The 10164-nt window shown below is 42.3% G+C and overlaps 1 protein-coding gene and 1 pseudogene across 1 annotated transcript; one reads left to right on the forward strand and one right to left on the reverse strand.

Moving 5' to 3' along the window:
• The first annotated feature begins 3121 nt into the window (after positions 1 to 3121).
• Positions 3122 to 8565, forward strand: LOC116863551 (28S ribosomal protein S31, mitochondrial-like). Its single transcript, XM_032850981.1, has 2 exons — positions 3122 to 3343; positions 8261 to 8565. The coding sequence occupies exons 1-2, from the start codon at positions 3228 to 3230 to the stop codon at positions 8547 to 8549; spliced, it is 405 nt and encodes a 134-aa protein (XP_032706872.1). The 5' UTR covers positions 3122 to 3227; the 3' UTR covers positions 8550 to 8565.
• On the reverse strand, positions 6990 to 7879 carry LOC116863550 (annotated as a pseudogene).
• Positions 8566 to 10164: the final 1599 nt, after the last annotated feature.

Consider the following 10164-nt stretch of genomic DNA (forward strand, 5'->3'; position numbering starts at 1 on the left):
AACTGTGAGAGAGAATAAATTGTTTTAAGCCATTAAGTTTTGGGGTGGTGTGTTACACAGCAATCGGTAACTGGAATATAGAATAATTTTTGCCTTTTCCGCTCATGGAAAGCCTGTCAAGTTAATTAGTGTAGAATTTCATGAGACATTTAGGACAAAGTCCCTGAGGTATATCAGGACCTATTTCAGTTGATTTGCTGCCTCTTGCCAAAGGCACATTGTTCTAGAAAGTGCATTTCACGGGGCACTGAGAAGAAAATGAATAGTGATTCCATGGCAGAATAGAAGAAGAAGGAAAAACATTTTCTACTTTCAGGCTACATTTTTGTTGCTTTTATAAATGGTTGCTTTGAACCATTGCACAAATTATACTTTTTCAAAGGACAGGTTTTTTCTTTTCTTTTTCTTAGGATATATTAAATTTCTTGTGGTTTAATTTGTCACCAATTTTATAATTGCAGATTTCTAACTGCTTTAATTAACTTTTTTGTTCAAATCAGTTTTGCTGAGATATATCATTTACATACAGTAAAAATCACACATTTTAGGTGTACAAGTCTTGAGTTTTGGTAAGTGTGAAAGGCCATGACCCCCACCAGAATCAAGATGCAGTTTTTTTTCAATAAGTTTTTTTTTAATATTTTATTTATTTATTTGACAGACAGAAATCACAAGCAGGCAGAGAGGCAGGCGGCGCTGGGGGGAGCAGGCTCCCCACTGAGCAGAGAGCCCGATGTGGGGCTTAATCCCAGGACCCTGAGATCATGACCTGAGTAGAAGACAGAGGCTTAACCCACTGAGCCACCCAGGCGCCCTGAGTATTTCAATAAGTATAAAAAGTTCCCTCATGTTCTGCCGTACCCAATCACCTCCTTCCATCCCCACTTCCTGGTAACTTTTGATCTGATTTCTTCCCTTTAGCTGTGTCTTCTTCACACTGTTATGGAAGCAGAATCATACAGTGTATGGTCTCTTACGTCTGGCTCTGTTTGCTAGCATTATGACTTTGACGTTCATCAGAAGTAATAGTCTGATCATCACTTTTAATAGTACACCAATTATAACACTTTTTATTTATGTGTATCCTAAGTGAATGTAGAGCTATGAATAGCTAAGTAAGCCATACTGTCATTGTAGTATATCTCAAAATTCTGTCTGAAGACCACCTGCACCAGAATCACCTGGGTGCTTGCTAGAATCTCAGATTCAGATCTTTTGAGCTACTCATTTATGTGTTTAGTGAGCGCCTCCATGTGACTTTATGCATAAGTAAAATCATAAACCCTCAGGTATTCCAAGATGAACAAGAATATCAGAGTTAAGTGGCTCTGAGTTTGAATCTAGCTCTGCCATTGATTAGCTGCAAGAAGTTGGGCAAATTTCCTAAACTCTCTGCACCTATTTTGTACTTGGAAATAATTAATGTATTCCCCAAATACTTTTGAGCATCTATCATATGTCAGGCATGGTTCTTGGAACTAGAACTGCAGCAGTGAATAAGACAAAGTCCATTCCCTCATGGAACACACATTCTGTCAGAGTGAGATAACAAAAGCACATAAATATGAGATAAATTTCTGTTGGTGGTACTCTGTAGAAAATGAAACAAGGTTTTGACATAGAGGGTACCTTAGTTTAGATACAATCTAGACTACTTGTCACAGAGAAACTAAGAAATATATTTAAACAAGAAGGAAGTGTTCCCCTCCCCCCTTCCTTTGTGAGAGTCTGGAGGAGGCAGCAAGGGACCGAGGTAGGGTGGCTCTCACCTTTATCTCTGAAAGCCTTCACCTCTCCATCTCCTAGCTGCTTCAGCTCCTATAATCTTGTCTGTATTCCAACTAGGAAGAAAGAGGAAAAGTTTTAGGGGAATTTGTGCCCATTTTTTTTTATGGGTACATCACTTCTATTCACATTCTGTTGATAAAATGTAGAGGTACCTGTCTGCAAGGAAGGCTGGAAATGTTTCCTCTGTAGCCACACAGAGGGAAAACTCGAGAGGAAGAGGCAAATGGGGTTTGGTAGACAACAGCAATCCGTGCCAGAGAGTGGGACTGGGTGGTGCAGGAGGCTATTTTAACTAGGGTAATCATTAAAGGCCTCTTTTGGAAAGCAGTAGTTGAGAGTCTGCACCGCCTGGGTGGCTCAGTCTTTTGAGCGTTGGACTCTTGGTTTCGATGCAGGTCCTGATCTCATAGGTCCTGGGATGGAGGCCCACCTCTGGCTGTGCACTCAGCAGGAGTCAGCTTGGACATTGTCTCCCTCTGCCCCTTTCCCTGCTCGTACTCTCTTTCAGTCTTTCTAAAATCAATCAATCTTTCAAAAATTTATTTAAAAATTTAAAAAAGAAGAAAGGAAGCAAGTTGAGCTAGGGTAAATTTCAGTCCTTACTAATTCATGAGGCACGTTTTCCTCAACATGTTTATGACTCATACGCTTTTCTGTATTTCCGTTTACAAAAAACTCGCCACCAATCTTGATTCTCTCTTGAAATGGTAGGGGGAAAGTTGACGTCAGCCTTCAGCGACCACCATGCAAGTCCAGTCCAGAGGTTCGCACGTGATTTATCAGCCGGCCTCCTCCCGGGTCTTGTGCTCATGCACTCCGAGGTCTGACCACCCCTCATTCATCCTCCGCGGCCTTCCTCAAGGGCAGGACGAAACCACACCTTTCTCTTGCACATTTTTCTCTCTGAAACAATTTTGGGGTGGGGGGCGGGCGAAGAAACATACACGTCTCATGTTTTGACTCTACATCAAGAACAGAGACTGAAAAGAAATACTAATTTCTATGTTCCAGGGTAATTTTTCTTTTTTAACCTTATGGCCACGGGCCATTCTGAGAATGTGATGAACGCTGGGCATCTTCGACCCCCAGACACTGCCCAGTAGGGTCAGTTCTCCGCCTCTTCCCCGCCCCTCAAAGTAATATTGCACACTAGATCACTTCCTCCACTCTCCCTCTCCCGTGCGGGTCCTGATGCCTGAACCAGCGCATCTTGGCTGAACTCAGGCATCCACTCCACCTAGGCCACTAGAATCGCCTGGACACAGCGGACGGAGCCCGGCCGCGGACGAGCCCGGAACTCAGTTACAGGCCCTGTTGCCCACCGGAACGTGAAGGGACGGAACGCGCCAGGCTGCGGAACGGAAAGAGAGAGCGGGGGACGTGTTTGGCAGAGGGACGGTCTGATCGTTTGTGCTCCCAGTTTGGTTTGTCTCTTGGCGATGTTTCCGAGGGTCTCCGCGATCCTACCTCTACGCCCTCTCTCCCGCTTCCCTTTATGCTCTGGAGGTTCAGAGGCTGCGATTGTGCTACTCGGTGCTCCGCACAGAACGGTCAGGTACCACATTTCGGCGCTGTTGGCCCTGCGGGTGTCAAGGCAACCTCCGGGGCATTCAGTGGTCATTCTCCGCTTCCTGGGGGGGATGTTCCAGCCCGCGGGATCTGAGAGGCCGTTGCTTTAAAGCTGAGGAAAGGGAAATCCCAGAAAGCTAAAATGACTTGCCCAAGGTCATAACGTGAGTGAGAAACAGAGCTACGGGTACAAGGTTGGCTCCTGTCCCGAGCGCTCCGCCACGCCACCCCTCATTCAGTCCGGACTCCAGAAGCAGAGTTGTCTCCCCCACCCCCCCTTCTTTTTTTTTTTTTTTAACTTCCCGAGACTATAACGGTCTCATTCCTGCCTCCATTTTTTTCTTTGATTCGTCATTTAAAGTACTCACACTGTACCGATACTGGCGTTAAACCCCGAATAACAACAGTTCTGCCACCACGAAGCTTGTAGTTCAAGCATGCAATTCAAGTTTAGCGGAGTGAAGCTGAGATGGTGTGGGTAGCACAGAATGCTTATTCCAGTCACGGCTGGGTGAGCAAGTCCGGACAGCTAACTATTGCAGGAGAGGTTCAGAGTATCCATTCTGGAAAAGAAGTCCGATAAAATCTAAAGGGGGACCAAGGGTTGGAGCTAGCCAAGCAAGAAAAGTAGTCATACATACTTCGTCTTGCTGTTTATTCTCTAAGAACTCTCATCATTATGGAAACTTAATTCTACTGCATATAGTCCAAGCAGAACGATTTGGGGCCAGGGTCACTATGGTTGAGTGTAGCTCAAAGCAGGTTAGTAGCAATGGAGATGGGAAAAAGTAGCTGGATGGAGGAGAAAAACTGCACAGGTAGAATTGATATGATGTGGCATATGAAATAATGATAAGGTAGAAAAAAGATTTAAGCAGGCTACCCTACAAGACAGGTGTACTGTTAATGTTAATAGAAGATTGAAGAGCAGCTTTGAGAAAGCTTTTAAAATATGTCATAGTTTTAGAATTCAAAATATCTGTTATGGTAAGAAGCCCCTTCAGTATAGAAGGGTGAAAAATGGTTAGTCAGTATGAGAGGGGAGCTCTTGAATGTGACTTTGGATGTGTTGTACTTGAAGGGCTGATGAAATGCTCTCAGTGGAAACAAGCCCTGGTGGGAGGTTATGACCGAAGTTTTATTATTTTAGTGTTAGGGAGTTACTGCCGGTACATGATTTTCCTGTACTAAACATAGATTACTTTCTGTGGCCCGGTAGTAGTCTTGGAAGGAAACATTGAAAGATGGGAGGTTATATGTGAGATTCTCCTGATTGCCACCTTTGTTATAATACCTTTAATATTTAACTTTAACATTGAAATAATATTTTCCTAAACTGAATCGTACCATATATTGAATGATATGATGAAGATCCTGTGTACTGATTATAATCATTATGTAATTGGTTTTGCTTTCTAATTGTTAAGTGCCTCTAGTTGATAGCCTTTCACATTTTTATAAGCAGATCAAATAGTTTGTTTCAGAATTCTTGGCAATAGCCATTTTTTTTTCTTTCATTAAAGGGTCCCTAGTCTGATACTGCTATTGGCTAGGTTTGAGAAGTTGATATACTATGTAGCCCAGGGTCTGATGTGCGGTCTTGAGATGAGTTGTATCAGAAGCACCTGGCATCTTGGTTAAATGCAGGTCCTTGCGCAGCATACCAAACTTAGCAACTAAGAATCTCAGGAATATATTTTAAATAAGCACCCTGCGTAATTCAGATGATCCCTAAAGGTTAAGAACCACTGATTTAACCTCTTTAAGCATCAGTTTCTTGTATAAAACCGAAGTAGTGAAACCTGTCCTGTGAGATTGTAAGGATTAAAGGACGTGTGTCATGTAGCTCCTCAGATATGCAGTCCTCTGATGGGCAATATCAGTATTACTTGGAAGTTTGTTAGAAATGCAAACACTTTGTGTCCCTCCTCAAAGCTACTGAATAAGGATTCCTTGGTGGGAGGCCTAGGTAATTCTTACGCATATTGAAGTTTGAGAAACAGTGTTCTAGCCTGTTAGCTTCAGAAAGATAAGGACCATGAGATTCTGATTTACTCTTGTATGCAATGGTCAATGCATAGTATAGTATCCAGCACAGAGTAGATATTCATTGTATTTAATGAATGACTTTTTGTACATTTTACCTTTCTAATCTAACACATTCGTTAGCTTTTTACGTTTTTTTTTTAGTGTTTTCTTTTTTTTTAAAGATTTATTTATTTGAGATAGAGAGTGTGAGCAGAGGGAGAGGGAAAGGGAGAAGCATGCTCTTCACTCAACAGGGAGCCCCACGTGGAGGATGTGGGGCTGGATCCCAGAACTGTGGCCTGAGTGGAAGGCAGATGCTTAAGTGACTGAGCCACCCAGGTGCCCTAGCTTTTTAATTTCTTCAATATCAGGACACCTGGGTGGTGCAGTTGGTTAAATGTCTGGCTCAGTTTCAGCTCAGGTCATGATCTCAGGGTCCTGAGATTGAGCCTCACATCGGGCTCCGTGCTCAGCTTGTTTGGGATTCTTTCTCCCTCTCCCTCTGCCCCTTCTGTTGGTGCTTGCGTTCTTGCTCACACGCTCTCTCTCTCAAATATATAAACGCATCTCTAAAAAAAAAAGTTCTTCAATATCAAGTATCAAAAGGTTTTAACACCACAAAAAAAATTAGATATTTGGGTGACTTAGATTTGGCAGATCTTTTGCATGAATTTGAAATAGATGGAATCATTTGTGTCATTCTTTTTCACAAATGTATTTAATGAAAAAAGTGGAAAGTAGCCATTGAATATCCTTTTTACTGGTCCATTTCAGCTTAGTTTACAAATGGTGATTAGTTAAATGACATGCAGCTCAATGAGAAAGTTGATCAGATTAGAATAACACCCAGACATTAGAATAATACTCAGACGTTTTTTAAAGAAAGTAACTTTTTTTTATTAATAGAAATTTCTGGGGGCACCTGGGTGGCTCAGTGGGTTAAGCCTCTGCCTTCGGCTCAGGTCATGATCTCAGGGTCCTGGGATCGAGCCCCACATTGAGCTCTCTGCTCAGCAGGGAGCCCACTTCCCGCTCTCTGCCTGCCTCTCTGCCTGCTTGTGACCTCTCTGTCAAATAAATAAATAAAATCTTTTAAAAAAAAGAAATATCTGTATTTTTATACCTTTTAAAGAGGTAGTATTATGTTAAGAATAAGGACTTGGTAGTCAGTTTGGGGTCTGAGAATATTAAATTGCAATTTAATTATTCTGTCATGGTTTTTGCAACCTTTGTTTTTTTTTTAATGTTTTATTTTTACTTATTTGAGAGACGCAGAGAGAGGGCACAAGCAGGGGGAGCGGCATGCAGAAGGAGAAGTGGACTCCCCAGCAAGGAGCCTGATGGGCTCAATCCCAGGACCCCTGGGGTCATGACCTGAGCCAAAGGCAGACACTTACCTGACTGAGCCAACCAGGCAGGCTGTGGAACCCTTTTTTTTTTTTTTTTAATGTTAGTTCATGTCTTTTTTTTTTTTTAAGATTTTATTTATTTGACAGAGATCACAAGTAGGCAGAGAGGCAGGTAGAGACAGAGAGAGGGGGAAGGAGGCTCCCCGCTGAGCAGACAGTCCGATGCGGGGCTCAATCCCAGGACCCTGGGATCATGACCTGAGCCAAAGGCAGAGGCTTTAACCCACTGAGTCACCCAGGCACCCCATAGTTCATGTCTTTTATCAACACATATACAATTACTTGTTTTCCAGTTTGTTGAAGCAATAGGCCAGACAACACTTGTTACAGTAATGTCTGTCACGGTGGCTATCCATGAGACTCCAGCACCACATCCATCTGAAGGGCACTTCTGATTCCACTTTATAGTATTTCAGGACAGCTAACTTAACCTTCTTTCTCTCATGAGGAATTCTCAAGAAGAATTTCTTGGGAGTGGTGTAAGACTTCTTCCTTTTCTTAGCACCACGGTGAAGTCTCAGCCAAAGATGAAGAGTGGACTCCTTTTAAAAGTTGTGTCAGACGGAGTACGTCCATTTCCAGGTGCTTGCCAGCGAAGATCAGTCTCTGCTGGTCAGGAGGAATTCCTTCCTGATCCCGAATCTTGGCCTTTACAGTTTCTATTGTATCCGAAGGTTCATCCTGGAAAGTGGTCTTTCCCCATAAGGTTTTTATGAAAATCTTTCATCTTGGTGATATTTCCACCACAGATGGTGGATCACAAAGTTATCACCTTTTTTAAATGTCACAGAATGCATAGAAAATGATCTTGTGTCAAACCTTGAGGTAAACGGAGGGAGGCAACAGATAGGAGCTCCAGCAGCCCCAGGCAGCACCCAGCTGAGATCAGTCAGTCTCAGCACACCTGTAACCCCTTTGTGACTCACCAGTGTATCTTAGGCCTTAGTGAGCCCTGCACTACATGACCTTGGTAAATCACTTTGCTTCTCTGGTTTCTGTTTTCCTTATCTGCAGAATGGGGGTAATACGGAGTTGTTGCGGGTATGAGGAAATGTAATAAATATTTTGCACCAGACTAAGCACATAGTATATATTCAATAAATGTTACATTGCTCTTGGGGCACCTGCATGGCTCAATGGGTTAAAGCCTCTGCTTTTGGCTCAGGTCATGATCTCAGGGTCCTGGGATCAAGCCCCGCATGGGGCTCTCTGCTCAGTGGGGAGCCTGCTTCCTCCTCTCTCTGCCTGCCTCTCTGCCTACTTGTGATCTCTGCCTGTCAAATAAATAAATAAATTTAAAAAAAAATGTTAAATTGCTCTTGTTATGGTTGCTGACAATAATAAAAACAAAAGGGAAGGATTCGAATTAGAAAATTTTAAAAACACATAAAAGCAGTGTTTTGAATCCTTCCTTTATTATTTTGGATTGTATTTTTCATTTTTTTTTCTTTAATGCTTCTTTCTAGGACAAAAAATAATGTCCAAAGATACTTTGGGACTAACGGTGTGAATTATAGCAAGAAAGATGAGCAGTCTGCTCCAACGCATGGGATTTCCAAAGAAACAGAGAGCCCAGAGAGTGTAAAGGAGAATACAAAAAAAGACTTGTTAGATATTATTAAGGGCATGAAAATTGAGTTAAGCACAGTAAATGTACAAACAACAAAGCCATCCAGCAGAAGACAACTCAAGAGTGTGGAAGCTACAATTGGCAGCCTTCAAAAAACTCTGGAAGATGCCCCAAAGAAGAGGTAAATTGAATTGAATTTCAATTACATTGAAAGTAATTTTTGAAACTCCTTTTTCTTTTAGGAAAAAAAATTGAAATTAGAGGACCTGGGAGATGCTACATGAAGACTTAGTCTGTAAACACAGAGACTCTAGCACATGAAAGATACTGTTAGCCTTCTATATTTAAATAGGAGCGGGAGAGGCACCTGGCTGGCTCAGTGGGTTGAGCATGTGACTCTTGATCTTGAGGTTGTGAGTTCAAGTCCTATTTGGGTTTAGAGGTTACTTAAAGTCTTTGGGGCGGTGGCTCAAGGGCTGAGCATCTGCCTTCGGCTCAGGTTGTGATCCCAGCATCCTGGGATTGAGCCCCACATCAGGCTCCCTGCTCCTCAGGAAGCCTGGTTCTCCCTCTCCTGCTTCCCCTGTTTATATTCCCTCTCTCACTGTCTCTCTCTGTCAAAAAAATAAAATCTTTAAAAAAATAAAATAAAATCTTTAAGGGGAGCCTGAGTGGCTCAGTTGGTTAAGCATCTGTCTTTTGATCTCAGCTCAGGTCTTGATCTCCAGGTCACGAGTTCAAGCCCAGTGTTGGCCTCCACCCTGGGTGGGGGTAGGGTGGCCTACTTAAAAATTTTTAAAAAGGGGGAAAAAAATCTTTCAATAGGAAGGGGACACCTGCATACAATCTAGAGAGGAAAAGAGTCATGATCTAATTGAGAATTCCACATGTTTTCTTACATATTCATCAGTGTTATTAACTGAAACTTAATTGCCTCTTTAAACTGTTAATTACCAAATTGTTTATATCCTGATTTGGAGGTAGCCTCATGTCTCTGAAGGACTGGGTTTGAAATTTCCATTTTAAAAATTCCACTGAGGATAGAATTTAAGCATGTTGATTACAACTGTTTTATATGACTTCCTTTGACCAGTAATTATCAGTGCTCTCAGCTTATGAGGTTTCCTCAGAATACTGTAATTACTTGTGCTTGTGAAAAGAGTACGGATTCTTTTTTTTTTTTTAAGATTTTATTTATTTATGACAGAGATAGCAAGAGAAGGAACACAGCCATGGGGAAGCTGAAGAGGGAGAAGCAGGCTTCCTGCTCAGCAGGGAGCCAGATACAGGGCTGGATCCCAGCGTCCTGGACACTGGGATCATGACCTGAGCCAAAGGCAGATGCTTAACTACTGAGCCACCCAGGCGCCGCTATTTCACTGATTCTAATAATGTTTTCGCATTGTGTAGTAGTTTAAATGGCAATGTTTTGTTTTAATGATACTTAAATAATGGTGAGTCTTACACAGATGATGTCATCGATTCAAATAATAATAAGGTATGTGGCTTAAACAACCCCATCTTTGACGTCTCTTAGCAGAATCGGCAGCTAATATAGATTTTTTTTTAAAGATTTTTAACAGAGAGAGACATAGCAATAGAGGGAACACAAGTGGGGGGAGTGGGAGAGGGAAAAGCAGGCTTCCTGCTGAGCAAGGAGCCCAATGTGGGGCTCCATCCCAGGACCTCAGGATCATGACCTGAGCCAAAGGCAGATGCTTAATGACTGAGCCACCCAGGCTCCAGCTAATGTAGATTTCTACTTTCCAGAATGACTTAATATTTTTATGAAACTTATTG

The sequence above is a fragment of the Lontra canadensis genome, unplaced genomic scaffold (assembly GCF_010015895.1).
Source record: "Lontra canadensis isolate GAN:19392208 unplaced genomic scaffold, GSC_riverotter_1.0 scaffold1593, whole genome shotgun sequence".
In the NCBI taxonomy this organism is placed as follows: Eukaryota; Metazoa; Chordata; class Mammalia; order Carnivora; family Mustelidae; genus Lontra; species Lontra canadensis.

Coding starts and splice junctions, on each gene's coding strand:
- LOC116863551 (XM_032850981.1), top strand. CDS start 3,228: ATGTTTCCGAGGGTCTCCGCGATCCTACCTCTACGCCCTCTCTCCCGC. Junction 3,344..8,260: donor GCTCCGCACAGAACGGTCAG/GTACCACATTTC, acceptor GCTTCTTTCTAG/GACAAAAAATAATGTCCAAA.